Genomic DNA, 18,713 nt, shown 5'->3' with positions numbered 1-18,713 from the left:
TCACCCACTAGGTGGGTGGGTGGGTGGGTAGGTACCTAAATAGATAGATGGATCTTATAGTTAATCAGATCCTGGTTGGCTTCAGGAATCTAGTAAAAGAGAGCAGCAGGAGAGCCAACCCACTGGACCTAGTAGTAGAAGAAGACCTTGTGAAGCCTATAGAAAAAAAATTCAGCTATTGTATATGTAGGGATGACATACCATGTAGTATGTCATTATATATGTCAAATTATTTATAATGACTAACTGGGGGAGGTAATACCATCAGATTTTTAAATGCTAATGTGATCTCTGATGGATATAGCAGATCATCTAAAGTCTCTTTTATAACTACCACATGTTAATTTAGTGTGATGTTATATGATTTCAATATACAACTCATATTAAAATAACCCTTCTCTTAATTTTCTTATCTAATAGTATCTCCTGAGAAGGATATTTCACAAACTGTATCAAGAATGTCTTTGAGGGCTTCCGTGGTAGTGCAGTGGTTGAGAGTCTGCCTGCCGATGCAGGGGACACGAGTTCGTGCCCCGGTCTGGGAAGATCCCACATGCCGTGGTGCGGGTGGGCCCGTGAGCCATGGCCGCTGAGCCTGCGTGTCCGGAGCCTGTGCTCCGCAACGGGAGAGGCCACAACAGTGAGAGGCCCGCGTACCGCAAAAAAAAAAAAAAAAAAAAAAAAAAAAAAAAAAAAGAATGTCTTTGATTTCTTATGATCTTCTTGATTTTAGCCATTTCTTAGGTAAATAATGGAAGCCCAGAAAACATCAAATATCTTGAAATTAATCCTTGTGATTAGATTCTGAATTTTGAATACTGTCCACATTCTCCTAGTCAGATTCATTTCTACCAGGGGTTGGCAATCCATGGCTTACAGGCCAAATCCAGCCCAGGAATTGTTTTTGTACAGGCTGAATTTTTTTTTTTTTTTTGCGGTACGCGGGCCTTTCACTGTTGTGGCTTCTCCCGCTGCGGAGCACAGGCTCCGGACCCGCAGGCTCAGCGGCCGTGGCTCACGGGCCCAGCCGCTCCGCGGCATGTGGGATCTTCCCAGACCGGGGCACGAAGCCGTGTCCCCTGCATCGGCAGGTGGACTCTCAACCACTGCGCCACCAGGGAAATCCCAGGCTGAATGTTTAAAACAAAATTTAAGTGGCATTAAAAAAATCTGATAGAGAATGTCTATGGCTTGCAAAGCCTAAAACATTTACTATCTCGTCCTTTATAGAAAATGTTTGTCAACCTCTGTTTTAGGGGAAACCCTCAGAGATACTGCCATATTCTACAAAGCTACAAGTGTCCTGCTTGTTTCTGTCTTTTCTAATGATCTAGAAAATTAGGTACAATCTTTATTTGGGAAAAGAAAACAATGTCAAAATAACACATGTAAGCAATATCTAATTTTGTGGAAACTACCGTCACAGCTTTAAATCTTGAATTATTTGTATTCACTGACAAGAATTAGGCAATTCTTACTAAATTGGTAATTATCTTACAAGTCTAATAAAAATTCACAGAGATGTCATTGGTAGATTGACAGGGATTATTAAGGCAAATTTAAAGCATCATATAACTTGTATGTTTGTACAAAGAAAACTAATGCCTAATTTAAAACCAATTGCTTTTTAGAGTTAATGTAGTCTCTAGAACAGAAGGTAAGAAAAAAAAAGAGAATATCACAAATCAACACTCATGTCTTTTGGTCTTCAAACTTATAACAAAAGGTCATCAATAATGATGCTTTAAATGACAGTATATGTCTTTGAAAATTACCTGCTCTCCATCAACTCCTGGGACTCCTGGAGATCCTGGCTCTCCCTGTTAAGATAAAAATTGATGGCTAGCTTCTTATTTATTATCGGTAGCATACTATACTAAGTAAAAATGAGGCAAAAAATGATGCTAGTTGGTAACAGTACAATTTAACTTTCAGCAAATGCATCATAATTCAAGTACGTTATTACATCATACCACATGAGTATACAAAGTGAAATAACATTTTTTTTTTCTTTTGGCCACACTGTGTGGCATGCGGGATCTTAGTTCCCTCACCAGGGATCGAACCCGGGCCCCCTGCAGTGGAAGCCCAGAGTCTTAACCACTGGACCACCGGGGAATTCCAAAATAACATTTTTTTGAATATTATGTATAATAATACTTATATATCGCTAAGATTCAGTGTTTTCATTTTTTCCCTTATATGAGATTCAGGCTATACAAATTTGGTGAAAGAAAACTGAAATCATCTGATGGCCAGCCATATCCTACAGGAACAACCTATACACCTCAGCTAGTTAATTTTTTCCTCCTTAAAATTCTGTATGATTTCTCTTATTTTCCAATTTGAGAAAAAAGCAAAAACATGGTAGTTAACTCAAGTAAGAGTAAAATGAAAGGCCCCATATGTTTATAATATTTAACCTGGAATTGTTTGAACAGTGGATACAAATTCATAATGATTGTGAATGTGCTATTTCCAGATAAGCCTCATTGAAGGATATAATAAATCAGATAATATCTTAATCCACAGAAAATTACTTTTGGATCAATTCAATTTCCTATACTATGCTAGGAATGAACTAAATTTACTATTCATATTGTGATTTATTAGAACCCTTGACAAACCCAAAATAGATGGATTTATTTTTTCTTAACTGAAGATGTTCCATTAAAGACAAATTTAAACAATGTGCTAGAGATTTATTCAAACAACAAATGTCCAGTTACCTTTCAATTGGAAAGGTACTGAACAAACAAATCCTTTGAAAAGCAAGATATTATTTTATATCAATGGGTCATTTATGTAGACCCCATTATAAATATCTCTGATGCCCACACCTCGGAAACTTTGTAAAAACAATTCTTTGGAGTGCGTGAGTAGCCTGCCTCGCAGAAAGATTTCCAAGGGAACTGACTTGAGGCTGTATTTTTCTAGAAAGGCTTGTTTGGTGATGTTATAAACCGCAATATTGAAATGGTTAGAGTTGCCTTCCCTGGTTAGAACTTTAAGAGCTATTGGTCATAGTGTGAAATCTGAGCCTTCCAAATGTTAAAGGAAGGCATGACAAACACATGAAAAAAAAAAAAAGAAAAAACCTTTTTTAAAAAATTCCAGATTTCCTGCTCTTTGTGGTAGCGGCAACATTTATTTTGCCACCAACAAGTCTGTTAAGGTTGGATGCAACTGGCTAAGCCCTAGTTTCATGCAGTCTGAATACTTGTCAGCACTCTGGGTCCAGTAATGGTTGCTATGCTTTTCCCTTCAAAATGTGACCCACAAACATTTAAAAGAAAAATATAATTCATGAGTTATTCATTTATCCTGCACCCACCAAAAGTAGTTTGTAAAGAGTTATTTGATGTATAAGAAGTCAAACAGTCCCTATTTGATAAAGGAAGGAGGAATGCTAATTTGAATAGGTTCCCATTCAGTCTGGGGCTGTGTGTCCTGAGTGAGAATGGGTTTTATATTTGCCTCGTGCTGAATTTGCTGACTCCTGGTCATAGGCACATCTCCCCACAATTATCCCAACCTTCTCAAGGGGAGATAATGGAAAGCATGAAGGACTGTATCAACTAAGCCAAGATCTCAATTACAAGACCACTGTGGCGTGTACGAGGTGGGCCAGAGTGCTGGGAAGGGTGGTACGGTAAGAGGTAAGGGAGTATGACTAACAACCCTCCCCCACCCTACTTGTCTAGACATTCACTTGGCCAATTTCTTCCTGCCTTTCAGTTTCAGCTCGAAGTCATCCTTGACCCCAAGGCAGAGAGGAGCCTTCCTGTATGCATCTTAACCAAAGCACTTACCCTCTTTATTAATAATTGTGCCTTTACTTGCTTTTCTCCATCCCTGGGCTAAAAGCTCCTTGTTAAAACCCCTTGCTGCACTTCCCTGGTGGCGCAGTGGTTAAGAATCCGCCTGCCAATGCAGGGGATACGGGTTTGAGCCCTGGTCCGGGAAGATCCCACATGCCGCGGAGCAACTAAGCCCGTGTGCCACAACTACTGAGCCTGTACTCTAGAGCCCGCGAGCCACCACTACTGAAGCCCGTGCACCTAGAGCCCGTGCTCTGCAACAAGAGAAGCCACCGCCATGAGAAGCCCGTGCATCGCAACGAAGAGTAGCCCCTGCACGCCGCAGCTAAAGAAAGCCTGCGTGCAGTAACAATAGACCCAACGTAGCCAAAAATAAATAAATAAAATAAAACCCCTTGCTATATCCTAGTATCTTTACTAGATACCAGTATTTACCATGGAATAGAGGCCCCAAATTAATTGTTGATTAATATAACTAATAAATGAATAGCAATTGGATTATAAAACACAGGGGATGTAGCTTTTAATGATATAGCTTTCTTGGCTAGGTAGCTAGGTAGCTTTCTTTGGGTCGAGTACTTTTTGGGCTTCTGTAGGCCTTTGAGCTATAAAGAAGAGTCAAGTCCCAGAAGTTTTTGAGGTTTGTATGGAATAAGGTACATATTTAGCATTGAGGACAATTTTGCTTCTGGAGACTTAGTCAAGTGGGGGCATAAAACAAGGAACTTAGATCTTGGTTGACTCTACACAGGAAAAAGGAATCTACACATTTCCTTCTAGGTTTTCTAGCCCAGCTCACCAAGATACTAAAGAATAAGGATCCAGGCCAACTTGTTTACCAGGGATAAAGACTGCATATGATTGAAGCATTTTTTGTGTTATACCTCTTAGGGAGCAGAATGTGGTGGAGAAATAGAAAATAAAAAATCCCCAAACTTACAGTAATGTTATACATGAAATCTGTTTGAAATTAGCATCTATGTTCTAAATATATATTACATAGCCAAGGACTTCAGTAATATTTTACTGCATATTCCTTTTAATAATAGAAAAATAATTGTTTCTATGTGCTAGCTTTCAGTTTTTAAGTATCTTGAAAGAGAAAAGTACAAAAGCTGATAGTGTGTGTGTGTGTGCATGTGTGTGTATGAGGTAGATTTAGCAAATAAACTGCCTTAAGAGGCATAAACAAAAGATGGATTTTGACACCACTTGAATCTCCTACAAAAAACCCAATGATGAAAGTCGTATTTCAACACGCGTAGCTCAGTTCCGAAAAGCCAGAATCGCTGGCCATGTGTTAATTGATCGAACATGGTTTAATAAGCTTAAGTTTGGAGGGAAAAAGCTAATGTTACCAATAAATTTTAGATATAATCAAGTAATTTGGTTTCTACTGTTCATAGTTGGTATGTTTTATTAGATGAAATTTAAATGGCAGAATGTTTGAATATATATAGCAGGATGTGTTATAAAAATGACTGAAAATGATTCCTAAAATTGTCATTTGTGAATGCGTCATGCTGAAGCTTTTCTTGTTCTTTTTATTATGAAAGGATTGAAAGAAAGGATCTTTTTCGGTGTCAGAGTAAATTTTCCTTCAATCGTCTTCTATTTAAATATTTGTCTTTTTCCATACACCACATTTAGTGTTTCTTTACACTTACAATTTCTGTAAAACTTGTTTTTCCTTTGCTTAATATTCTGTTTTTCTGAATGTCCTCCTTCTAAATTTAATGCCATTTCTATTTCTCTTCCTTCTTTCCTAATTTTTCTTTTTTCTGATCCCTCTTCCTTCAGCCCAGACCTCAATTTATATTCTCAGCTCTCTTAAGCAATATTGTTGATCTCAGCTCCTCCAGTATTTTGTAAGACTGATTTTCAGAGATACATATATTTAATATGGGATTGTCTGCACCATATGTAGTAAACGGAAACAAGTAAAATAAAGAATAACCTTTGGCCCTTGTAGTCCTTGAGGTCCAGGTGGTCCAGGGGGACCCTAAATCCAGAAAAGACAAAGTTTTACAGTTTTAAAAGATAGTATCTGTAATAAAATGTATGCTTTAAATACTAAGTACACTCCACACCTCCCTAATTTCTATCATAATCAAATATCCTCCAGTATTGATTTGCAAAGAGGAAACATTTCACTGGTTACAGAATTATAAAAACTACCTACTTATATGCAGAAAAAAATCAACACATTTAGGTTAAAACAATGCTCTAGAGTTGATTTGTAAGACAATGTAAAATTGCTGCCATGTCCCACATACATCTTTCGGGGTTGAATTAGCTTCCTAATATTTCCTGTGTTTCTAGAAACACTTCTCTCCTCCCCCCAACAAAGGCTTTGATTTCCCAAACACTAGAGAACAAAGCCATATTATTAAGATAAAGCCAAAGACTTTTAAGAAAAATAACAATAAAATTTTTTTGACTTTTTTACTAAGCAGACAAAGTGATTCAACTGGGGCAAATGTTGTAAAAGGTTACTAATATAAGAAAACATAACATTAAATATCAGATAAAAACAATGGCTACATTAGTACTATTATGACCGGCATGCATCAACACTGAATACAAAGTCACAAACCACAGAAATCATGCAATAGGAGTTACCGTGACTGTTAAGGTGGTAATCCTCTGTTGGGAAAATGTATTGATAAAGACAGAGTTACCTAATTTGTGTGCCAAAGTACAGTAATACATTTCTGAAATAAGATTTTGAATATATTTTGGCAAGACTGATGTCTTATAAGGAATTGACAAGATCCTGAAAACATATCTTATCTTCAAATGAATACCATAGATTGTAAAAATTCTCTTAAAAATTATTTTTAGAATTTTATTTAAAAATCTATGGATAAAGAAAAAAGAAATGTCAAAATTTTAATTCACTGATTTAAATTATGAAGTAAAATAGTGTACGCTGGTGGCTTGTCAGCATAATTTGGAGTTGAGAAACTTTCCTATTCATAAAAGCTCTATTTCTAGAGTACTTTGATTAGAGAAAACGGAAATATCTAATTGTATAAGTAACATTTTTTTCTTTTAGTTTGTATCTCATTTGGTGCATTATAATTAGCTTGTGTCTGTCTGTCTGTTTGTGTGTGTCTGTGTGTGTGTGCCATGACTAAGACAGGAATTGACATGGGATTCGCCTTGTTTCTTAATGTAAAGGGCTTGAATACTGTACCAAAATATATTCTCTCAAAGTATGAATCTCTAAAACAACCAATCCCCAATCCACAAATCATTTTTGTATTAAGATTTTCTAGTCTAAGTGCTGTACAAAAAGTTCTGTAAGGCCTGTACCACTTCATGCGATTTTAGGGGAGAAAACATTTTCCATTAGGAGCTCTGGTCCTAGACAAACACTGTCCAATTACATGTAAACTTGTGACTATCGGTTTAACTCCATCTTTTTGTCTTCCACTGCTCCCTTCCAATTTCTAATTCAAGGTGTTGGTGCTGTTTTTTATTGTCGTTGTTGTAAAAAATAATCTTAACATCATCCACCCATCTCACTTCAAACACTTGAGTTTTTAGTGATATGGTGCATCATTCCTTAGAAAACAATACATTTATGCACGTGTACAGATGGTTCAAGTTTGCATTCCATGATAAGATCAGTCACGGTCATTACAGCTTCAGAGAAAACAGGGTAGGAAAAAATAACCAGTGCTTCTAAGATAGAAGGCAAAACGGCCACAAACTGGGGCAAGGTTATAAAAAAGTCAAGGCCCAGATTTTTATACCATCATATCTATGTAACATTAGGCACCACTTATTTTATTCTTAAGGGATTCACCTAAACCAAGAGTTGAATTTATGGTTATGAGAAAGCTACTTCTTTGCTCCTATATGGGTAGATGAGTCATTTTAAAAAGGCTATTAGAAATTATAGAGTAGAAATAATTTCTTTATCATTACTTTCCAATTACAAATTACATTTTTAACTAGACAGCAAAAACATAAAACCTTAGAGAGGGAAGGAGTTTAAAATTTAATGTCTCAGAGGTTTTCCAACCTGAGTCATGCATGATTCATTTTCCACCTAAGCACAAAACTAGCTTGTCTTTTTTAAAGTTCAAGGATAACAACATATTTTAAAATGAGTTGCCTAAATAAAAGAACATTATTATTGGAAACTGAACTATAACAGAAGGGGTTTAAATAAGCTTGTTAAATAACTATATTTGTGAGACCTAAAAATTATACAGGGCAAGTTCCACCCAGTTAACAGAAGAACAAATGATAGAAAACTAAGCTAACTACTCAAAAACAGTTTTAACTGCCATCTTGAAGAACCAGTGTGCAGACACTCAGAGACGTCCTAAAGATGTTGGCTTACTTTGGATTTCTTGTATCTGGTTCCTCTAAGTTAAAACTACATAAACTCATCAGGGTTCTCTGTTGAACTTCAGTAATGATTTGAAAACCAGAATTTTTGGTAGTGATGGAGAAAGACATGTCATTCTCTACTGAGGCACGATGTGAAATGGGAGGCATGAGTTAAAGAAGCTGTAAATTGGTTGAAGGCTAGCAGGATGCTTTGTGATTTATTTTCTGAGATGCTTATGTGAATCTCTTTAGAATTAAAAATTATTTTCTTTCACGTCTCATAATGATGCAAGCTTAAAATCACCCCTGATTTACACTAGAGAAGAGGTTTAGTTTATATGGTGTTGAGAAATTTTAAAAGCTTGAGGTAGGAAGCGAAAGGTTTTACTGTTAATTGTGGAAACATAACCACCTCAAATAAAAATCAAAATAAACGGCTAGTGACAAATGCTCATGTAAATACGGGCATACCTCAGATATTGCGGGTTAGGTTTTCAGACCACCAAAGTAAAGTGAATGTCGTAATAAAGCAAGTCACACAAATTTTGGTTTCCCAGTGCATATAAAAGTTTTGTTTAAACTGTAATGTAGTCTATTAAGTGTGCAATAGCATTGTGTCTAAAAAAAGTGTACATACCTTAATCGAAAAATACTTTATTGCTCAAGGATATATTGTACAATACAGGGAATATAGCCAATATTTTATAATAACTATAAATGAAGTATAACCTTTAAAAACTGTAAATCACTATATGTATTGCTCACTTGTAACTTACATAATATTGTACATCAACTATACTTCAATAAAAAAATTTATTGCTAAAAAAATGCTAACCATCATCTGAACCTTCAGAGAGTCATAGTCTTTTTGCAATAGTAACATCAAAGATCGCTGATCACAGGGAATTCCCTGGTGGTCCAGTGGTTAGGACTCAGCCCTTTCACTGCCATGGGCCCAGGTTTGATCCCCGGTTGGGGAACTAAGATCCTGAAAGCCATGCGGCACAGCCAGGTTAAAAAAAAAAGATCACAGATCACCATAACAAATATAATCAAAATTAACAAATTTGAAATGTGAGAATTACCAAAATAGAACCAATAGTCTTGCTTGGCACAGGGTTGCCATAAACTTTCCATTTGTAAAAAAAGCAGTATATTCGAATTGCAGTAAAGTGAAGTGCAATAAAAGTAGGTATGCCTGTAACAATTTTCAGTAGAGGCAACAGTAAAATTTTATATTTCTGAGTGACATTTTTATAATTGTAATATACACTTATTTATCTAAGTATCCAGATTTTGGGGCAGATGTTTTTTAGAGGAGGCAATAGTGAAATGGAATTTGCAAAACTGAATATCCATCACTGGTTAGAGAAATAGAAGAACAAATATCTATTCCTTCCTCTCAATCTAATGGCTGTTTAGTTTAATTTATTTATTAGGGACTCTTAATTCACTAGAGTTGAATTGGAAATTCAACTTGGAAAAACAAATAGTTTTGAAGTGAAAAAAAAAAACCATAAGCTATTTACAAGCACAACACATAGTTGCCTAAACAACCCCCTAAGAATAATAACTCTTTAGGTTGAGGTATAAACATGAACTAGTTGGCTGTGATGGATACTGACTGGTTTACAGTCATATAGAACTCGAGGTGAAAAAAGAAACTGAGCACATCTATTCTTTCATATCAAGATGTAGGCGTTAGATTTTTAAAAAAAGTACAGTGTGTTTTGGCACATCAACAAAGAGTATTCAGGAACTCCTAAAAAAATAACCCTAAGCATAGTATTAGATTTTATGGACTCTTAGAAAAAATCCATTCCAAATCATCCTCATTTTACAGATCAGATCAATGAAATATAGATATGTTATGTGATTTCCCCAAAGTGACTCAGCTAGTTAGTAACAGAGGGGAAATCAAAGCCGATTTCAGTTTTAGACTGAGGGTAGCTTGCTTCATGCCAGGCTCTCTTCATGTAAAGGCTTTAAAACTCTTCCACAGTCTTTCCAGAAAATGGCCATGGCCAATAACATAGGAGCATATCTTGAAAGATAAGAGAGTGGATACCTCTTAAAGGCAGTAGTAAGAATTATGGTGCCACTGGAAGCAGTTTAAGGGAAATTTACAATATTGCTAATAAAGTTGAAAAATGTGACCCTATATTTTAGAAGTAAGAACTCTGACAACATAGTAAGTAATAAAAACTTCCTGTTCTTTCTTTTTCTTTATACACTCAGTTATCAACTTGTGGGAAAAAGGGAACAATTTAGAAAACTGATTCTAGAATTTGACAATAGCCCAGAGGCTACTGCTCTAGTCTAGTCCACTTGCACTGAGGAACCCTAATTCAAGCTGTTGACTGAACACACTGCCCAAGTAATATTTCTCTAAGCAGTAAGCATGTGTCTCTATGTGCTTTACCAGAAGAAAAAGAATAAAAAGAATAGAAAAATACAAGGCTGAAGATAGATTCTGTAAAAACTATTTAATAAATGCTTTACTATTTAAAAATGATAGTTGTAACAAAGGACCCATAGAAATGTAGATCTACCATAATTAGATAATGTTAGCAAAATCATATGGGTGGAAAAAAAACAAGTACAAAATGGAAAATATTTAAAACAACTAATTTGGCTTTCAAGCCAAAAAATGGATTGTGCATATGAATGAAGTATACTTACTAATTCAACCAATAAGTTTATTTAATATTTACATGCCTAGACCTGGGTCAGACACATTGGGGGAGACAAAATAAGCATAAGATGAGTTTACTGTCAACAAGTAATTTACAATCTGGTAAGAGGCAAAAGTAAAGTAAATTATGGAATTTGAGAATAATTAAATGTTAAACTACTGGGTCCTAACTGCTAATATTTAAAAGGATTCAGAGGAGAAATTCATCTGGGTGGCAGCAGTGAATTGTTGGTTAGGATTTAGATGGATGAATGAAAGAAAAAGGATGAACCAGGAAAAAAGATGGTTATTTTTATAGATGTGATAAATATGTTGTGGAGAAAAAAAAAATTCTGTACAGGAAAGGCAGGGTTATAGGGCCGTAAAAGTCAGATGGAGGAGTTTGGGCTTGATAGAGTAACCAAGAGGGTCACTTAGGTTTCCGAACAGATTAGAGTCATCAAAATAGTGATAGTTTAGGAAAATTAACCTTGGAGTGATATATAGGAATGAATTAGAAGAGCAAGGAGGCACTAGGGGTAGAGGAATTGGTTAAGGGCTCATTGCAGTGTTAGATCTGTTATAAACAACATGTAGACCTAGCCGGGAACGGAGAGAGTGGGGCAGCCTCAAGAGATACTTTGAAAAAGGAAACAGTAGCTTCTGGTGAGATATAAAGGATGAAGCACAAAGAATAGTTTTAAAATGACACTAAAGTTTCCATCTCAAGAAATTAGAAAACTTATGGTTTCATTAACAGAAACTGGTTAGGAAAGGGAATCATTTGGTAGGTGTGAAAGGTAACCAGTATAATTGTATGTATTGGTGGAAGTTGACAAAGCAGTGTTGCATCCACAGTGGAAATATTCCTGGACAGCTAGAGGTATATGCAGATCAGACCTGGAGGTGAAAGATTTGGAAGGCATAATGTGAAAGAACACAAAGGGAGTGATTGTACCAAGAAAAGATCAGAGACTTGAGAATACCCCAAATTATGGGGTGGACAGAGAAATTGGAAATACTAAAATAGAGTGGATCCATCAAAGAAGAAAACTGGAAGAAATGAGAGTAGAAGGTTGGAGAAACCAGAAAGAAAGAGTTTCAAAAGGAAGGTGGTTTAGTATAATGTCACGTAAAAGTCAAGAGTGATGAGTACAATGGGCTTGACCTAGAGGTTATTGTTGACATTTATAAGAGAAATTTCAACAAAATAATGGTACAAGCTACAACACAGGAGTCTAAGTATGAAGAGGATAAATGGGAAGCAAAGGTGATGGAGGCAAGCCACACAGCCTATGGCTTTTTATTAATGGAAGAAAAAGAATTGAACAGGAGCAGTAGCAAGGAATACCTATAAAAGACTTATGTGCTAGGCACTGTTCTAAGTGTATAATATGTACTTAGTCATCTACTCACAACAACCCTAGCTCATGCACTTAGTAAGCAAGAGATGTGAACCCAGGCAGCTCAAACTCCAGAGCCATAGGGCTCTTAATGGCTTTGCTAGGTTCACATATCAAGCAAGGAGACAAAGCTTGGCAAAACCAGTACAAGATTTAAGATAAGACTGACTAAGGCACATCTGAAGGTAGAAGGGAAAGAGAAGGAAAGATTGAAAAATGCTAGGAAATCAAGAGGATAAACTGGGGCAGGGAGAAGAAGATGGGTTCAGGAGATCAGTGAGAAGGTGTCCTTTGAGCAGTGGAGCCCTCTGAGATCTGAGGTGGGGTGGAAGCTGATATTTACACACATTACAAGGGTCTTATCAATCAGTGTCATTGTCTGTGTCAGGGCAGGGAGCAGTCACTTGCCTGCAAGGCTTCGTGGAGGTTGCCATTGTAGTCTATGATCTCGGTGGCTCCTTGATCTCCCTTTTGACCAGGTGGACCCTATGAAAAAATCAGCCAAGAGAACATGGGGGTTAGGCTAGGATGAAGGGACTGTGGTGAAAGCAGAAATAGCAGCAAACAGCTCTCTCTGACCATCGATTCCCGACTAAGGCCCAAATGTACTTTAGAATAAATAATCATGTTCAAAGTTTGTCCTTATTTCAAAGGAGGCAAACTACTTCTAACTTCCTGTCTGTGGTAGGTTAAATATATTAAATTGGATAAAAAAGAAATACAATTCAATCTCAAAAGCTGTTTCCTAAAAATTATAATGTGTATAATGAGTAATCTGATTTGACTTGCAAAATAATGTGTATAATAATGTGTATAATGTGTAATCTGATTTGACTTGCAAGATTTTGTTGGCTTTAACTATATTTATTAAAGCAACTCCTGACCTCTTTCTCCTCATCTACATCTCATAGATTGCTTCTTCATTTTTTAAGAAGATGGAACACTGTACTGTAGGAAATGCTTGGCTTTCCTGACAGGAATACAATTCCATTAAAATGGAAGCAGGTCTTCCCTGGTGGCGCAGTGGTTGGGAGTCCGCCTGCCGATGCAGGGGACATGGGTTTGTGCCCCGGTCCAGGAGGATCCCGCGTGCCACGGAGCGGCTGGGCCCGTGAGCCATGGCCGCTGAGCCTGCGTGTCCAGAGCCTGTGCTCCGCGGTGGGAGAGGCCACAGCAGTGAGGCCCGCGTACCGAAAAAAAAAAAAAAAAAAAAAAAGGAAGCAAGTAGGGAACAAATATATATATATATATATTTGAACAGTACCTATAAGGAGGGGACAAATATTTTTAAGATGTCTATCCTACTCAGTAGCTCTGCCACTGAATTTCCATTAGTCATGTCCTAATTCCCTGCCTGTGCTTTAAAAAGGTTCTGAAAATATGGACTATCGCTTTCTTTTTAATTGAGTTAATTGAAAAGTGGAAAGTTCTATTAGGTGGATGGCTATGGGCTTGCTATTGCTCATTTGGCAGAGGGGAAGTAGATAGAAAGAATTCTTTAGACCTTCTCCTTATGGGCTTATCCTACGTGTTCCAGTCTACATACTCAGTGCTCCTGGTGACTACAATGAAAGATAAGAAGAAAGGGGGGAGTAGCAGGAATAGTCACAGTAGTCTACGTCCATTGCTGTTGTTGGGTATTATTAGTCCAAGTGCCTTGTGAAAAGCCACATAGACACACATTTCAAATCTAGGCTTGTTGGAGGCCAAAAGAGTAGATGAGACACACTCACCCTTGGTCCCAGGGCTCCAGAGTCCCCTTTGTCTCCACGGTCACCCTTTCCCCAGTGAAAAGAGAAGAAAACTGAGTTAGTAGTGAGGCCAACAGTCCAGAAATATCTCAAATCTAAGGATGTATTTAATACCATACAGCAACACTTTTAATATGAACTTCTTAAGTGGAAAATAACAACTAGAAATACAACAACCACTGACATGGCAAATGCTTCTTTAAGATGCCCCCTGAAGTGAGTTAAACTTCCCCCTTCAGATGACAGAGTATCTTGAAACAACAATACCTATGGTAACTTGCTTCCTAGGGATCTTGAAAAGCAAAGCAAATGGTTTCTATGACACCCAAAGTAAGATTTTACCTCTCAGACTGAGCTATGTTCTTCCTGTATATGAAGAGATTTGGGGCGAGGGGGAAAAGAGCCAACCAATTAATTGGGTTGTCTGTTCTCTGAGAAGAAGAAGTGTAGATAATAAGGACAAGGAAGGAAGAGAGATCAATGGATAGCTCATTCTGGGGAGATTTAGGAGGGAAAGGTCACCAGCTGGGCCTCCCTCTGATGATGAGGATCTAAGGAAAAGTCTTCTATAGGTATAGGTCTCTTAGCCCTCAGAAAGTGCTGAAGTGGACAGCAGCTAGCTGGACCAGGTTGGCGGGGCTGAAGGTCAAGATCTGGGCAAACACAGCTTTCTCTTTTTTTCAATGCAATATGAAAAGTCTCGAAATGTCCATTTATGGTGTGATGACTACCTCCCATCCCCGCCAAGAGACACCAGGAATCATCTAAACCTCAAACTGCAAATGCATCACTGAGAACACTCAAAATTTTCAGAAGTCTAAACAGAAATTTTAGAGAAGAGATTTGAACCTGTGTAGATTTGAAGGTTCTTTAAAATAGCCTAAAATTTACAGGGCCCTTTTCCTAAATAGAATTCAAAGCATTTTTATATGACTTTCTACATATTCTTATAAACTGGATAAGGACCAATGAAGATGAGCAGGAAAAGGGATTATAATTTTTCTATCCACATTATGCTAATAACATTGACCATAATAATAAAATTTTGCTATGAATGGGGAATTATTAATTTCTGATGTTTTCCCCATTTTCCACATTATTAGCATAATTAATAACATGATTAATAACATGATTCTGCTAGTAGTATATAGATTATTGCAGGTACTATATAAAGAGCATGATAAAGGAAGGATTTCAATTAGTGGTGAAACTTTAATGGAATGAAGGGAGTCAACTGACTTAAAAGCAAAGTATAATCTGAACATTTATCACAAAGATAGCCAGGAAATAAAAAATAAGATTATACTGTATATAATTTAAGTAAAGTACTTAATTTTTTCCAAATAAGCTATACATAGGAAACAGGAAATACAATTTCTCATAAAGAATGGTCTGAAGCACAAGAACACAAAAACAAACAAGATGAAACAAACCAACTCTTCTGAGATATCATAATAGGGATGAAATTGCTGCAACCCCAGTGTGTGAAAGAGTTTAATCTAAAACATGATTCTCTGTGGAAGAGGCACATGTTACATGACGGCCTCATGTTACATTAAAATGGTTACCCAGTTACTGACCTTTGACCCCTTTGGGCCTCTAGTTCCTGATTCACCTTGTTTCCCCTATTATAGAAGAATATGAAGATGAAAAAGAGAAAATGACAGAGGGAGATAAGAACAGAAAAAAAAAGAAATTAGCAGTGACTCAGAATAATAAAGAAAAATGGAAACACTTTATTTTAACTGCCTCAATATATGACTCCATATAATGTAGGCTGTTACAACACTGAACATAAGTATTATCACTGTATCATTAGTTCACTCCCTGGTCTCTCCACCAACCTTCATGCCATTATATTTCTGAAGACTGCCCACCCATCAGCAGATGAGAACAGTTCTGTGACTAATTCTCATTAGTCTCAACAGTGTTTGCATAAATTTCCTTTTCATCAAAGAGTAAATCATTTCCTGTGTCTCTAGGATGGGTTATTAAAATAAAGTGTTACCATACTAGTTTGCAGGAAGTTTAGAGGAATAGATTGAACAGTCAAATAAATCCTTAGCTCTCATATTTTCAAGGTGTTACACACCATCAAATTACCATAGAAACGAACACAGCACGGATCCACATTTTCCTCAGTAGGTTTTAATATACATCGAGTGGTAAGGTGTTAGTGTGACAGTACCTCCCGATTTATATTTGGATGTGTTATTAATTTGCTGACTGAACAGAACAGAGTAAACTGGAAAAGTTGAATTGTAAACCCTTTTTAGAAAATAATGAATTGGTGTGAATTTCAATGAATCATTTGTGATTTTGGCTGTTTTAATACCCCTTGAATAATTTTATTTTAGTTGCATGTTCTAAAGTAAGTGGCACACATTTCCAAACCAGAGAATGTTGTTTCCCAGTGTGAGAATAACTGACCTTTGGTCCAGGGGCTCCAGGCTCCCCTCGATCCCCTCTTCCAGGATGCCCTGCCTCCCCACGGTCGCCCTGTCACAAATCGCAAAATAGGTAAATGGCGCCCCCTATCACCCCCAGCTAGTCCCTGTAGGTTAATGAGTGAGTTGAATAAAATCAAAGAAAGCAGAAAGTTACTATTTATTTACCACATACTCGGCATTGTATTAACCTCAACATGGATTATCTCATTTAATAATCAAAGTAATTATTCAGGGCTTCCCTGGTAGCGCAGGGGTTGAGAGTCCGCCTGCCGATGCAGGGGACACGGGTTCGTGCCCCGGTCCGGGAAGATCCCACATGCCGCAGAGCAGCTGGGCCCGTGAGCCATGGCCGCTGAGCCTGCACGTCCAGAGCCTGTGCTCCGCAACAGGAGAGGCCACAGCAGTGAGAGGCCCGTGTACCGAGAAAAAAAAAAAAAATTCAACGTTTGCATTTTCATTCCCGTTTTATAGACAAGGAAATGGTTTGGTAAATGCCTGTCAGATACCTATGTTGGTAAATGGAAAGACTTTTTTTTTTTTTTTTTTGGCCGCGCCCTATGTGGGATCATAGTTCCCTGACCAGGCATCGAACCCGTGCTCCCTGCATTGGAAGCTCGGAGTCTGAACCACTGGACTGCTAGGGAAGTCCCAGAAATACTTTTAAAGGGAATTGATAAGGGCCATCATTAATACCTCACAACAGGCATGGACATAGTTTTCAGTCTGCAACAACTTTTTAAGATCTTCCGGAGTATGGCAAAATGGCTAAGTGCCAAGTTTTGTAATTTGATATTCTGGGCTTTACTCCTGGCTCTGGAATACTTACCAGTTCTGTGTTTTGGGGAAAGTTAGTTAAGTTCTGAAAGCCTCAGTTTCCTCTGTAAAATGGAGAAAATTAGAGTACTGGTTTCATAACCTAGAAATGGAAAGTGCCTGGCATTGTACAAGATCCATAGGTGTTACAGCTTTTACTAGATTTATAGCTCTGGGAAGGATGAGCATGGTCACTGCCCACAGGGAGCTAGTGCTTTAGTTAGATAAGATCCACATGAACAAAATAGTTAAGAGTTAAGGAGTAATGTAAGGCCATATGTGAGAGAAGAAGAAACTCCACAGGGTTTTCAGTGGTCCAGATTGACTTCCTTTTGGTGAGACTTGGGTCATGTCCTGAAGGATGGGGTAGGGTGTATAATATAATTATCACTGTTTATAACTGTGCTATTGATGAGTGCAGGAACTGCACACAACACTTTACATGCATTATCCTATCTAATCCTCAGGACAAATGAGAAAGGTGTTAGTATCCATAGTCTACAGATGAGGAAACTGAAGCTCAGAGAGGTTAAATAACTTGCCCAAAGCCTTTAACGTGGGAGAGCTGTAATTTAGAACTGACTGTAGTCAATCTTCAATTTTTGCATAAATGGTTTTGTATGTACATCTTTTGCACATCTCTGGTCATATCCTTAGGATAAATTCCTACTAGGCAAATGGCTGTGTCAAAAAGTATAAACATTTTAAAAACTAGCTAATCGCCCTTCAGGAAGACGGTGCTGTTTTACACTCCCTGAACACAGACTTGAGAGTGTTCAGCTTCCTGCACGATGGGTAGAATTTCAATAATCAAACAAGTTTTGATTTCTGGTGATGGTATGTTTATGGATGAGGGAGGCACCCTTCTCACTGAAGGACTGATTCGTCTTGGAAAGGAAAAGAAAATAGGATTTGGATCTGTTATGGGTGATGTAGGGCTTTAAATTCCAAGATCTTTGTCTGTATCATGCCCACTGTGGGAAACCTTTGTGATTTTGCAGGGGAGGTGGGATAGATTAGGGCTAGGATAAAGAAGACTCAGTAGGTTTCTCAGCATGAACCAAAAGGGAGTGGGACAATGGAGTGGTTGGGAGAAAGACAAGGGACTTGATTGGATGCAGGAGATGGAAAAGGTGCTCCAGAAGGGAATTTCCAGGGATTAGAGACTGAAGCACTTTTGCTGGTGTATGGAATTTTTATTTAAATATGTATATACCATGTTTGGTGTTGCTCTAAATATTTTACAGAAGAATTCTAAGATGGTAACTATAATCTTATTTTAGAGAAAAACAAAAATTTTAGAAAATCATTTCTTTGTAGTATTTACCAGAGTAGTGGAGTCTATATGTTTACCTAGAATCACTTATTATCATCATGCCCCTAATCAGTTGCTTATTACTCTCTCTCTGGAATTACATTATATATTTGTTTACTTTTTTCTTTTCTTCCACCCC

At 37.4% G+C, this 18,713-nt stretch overlaps 1 protein-coding gene across 3 annotated transcripts in view; it reads right to left on the bottom strand.

Moving 5' to 3' along the window:
- The window catches only part of COL25A1 (collagen type XXV alpha 1 chain), a gene marked incomplete at its 3' end in the record, with an annotated part of 474,748 nt that overhangs the window by 32,145 nt on the left and 423,890 nt on the right, over positions 1 to 18,713 (bottom strand). For 2 of the 3 annotated variants that reach the window (XM_082635417.1, XM_082635415.1), the window contains 7 exons: positions 16,427 to 16,495; positions 15,577 to 15,621; positions 13,979 to 14,023; positions 12,654 to 12,731; positions 6,444 to 6,467; positions 5,779 to 5,823; positions 1,776 to 1,820 (listed from right to left, as the gene is read on the bottom strand). In XM_082635417.1, the coding sequence (XP_082491543.1) occupies positions 1,776 to 1,820; positions 5,779 to 5,823; positions 6,444 to 6,467; positions 12,654 to 12,731; positions 13,979 to 14,023; positions 15,577 to 15,621; positions 16,427 to 16,495 (351 nt within the window). The remainder of the gene's footprint in view (positions 1 to 1,775; positions 1,821 to 5,778; positions 5,824 to 6,443; positions 6,468 to 12,653; positions 12,732 to 13,978; positions 14,024 to 15,576; positions 15,622 to 16,426; positions 16,496 to 18,713) is intronic. The other variant, XM_082635416.1, reaches the window with a different exon arrangement.

This window comes from Mesoplodon mirus (genome assembly GCF_964341445.2).
Source record: "Mesoplodon mirus genome assembly, chromosome: 2".
In the NCBI taxonomy this organism is placed as follows: domain Eukaryota; kingdom Metazoa; phylum Chordata; class Mammalia; order Artiodactyla; family Ziphiidae; genus Mesoplodon; species Mesoplodon mirus.
The sequence above is the reverse complement of the archived record's forward strand: the minus strand, read 5'-3'. Positions and strand labels throughout refer to the sequence as shown.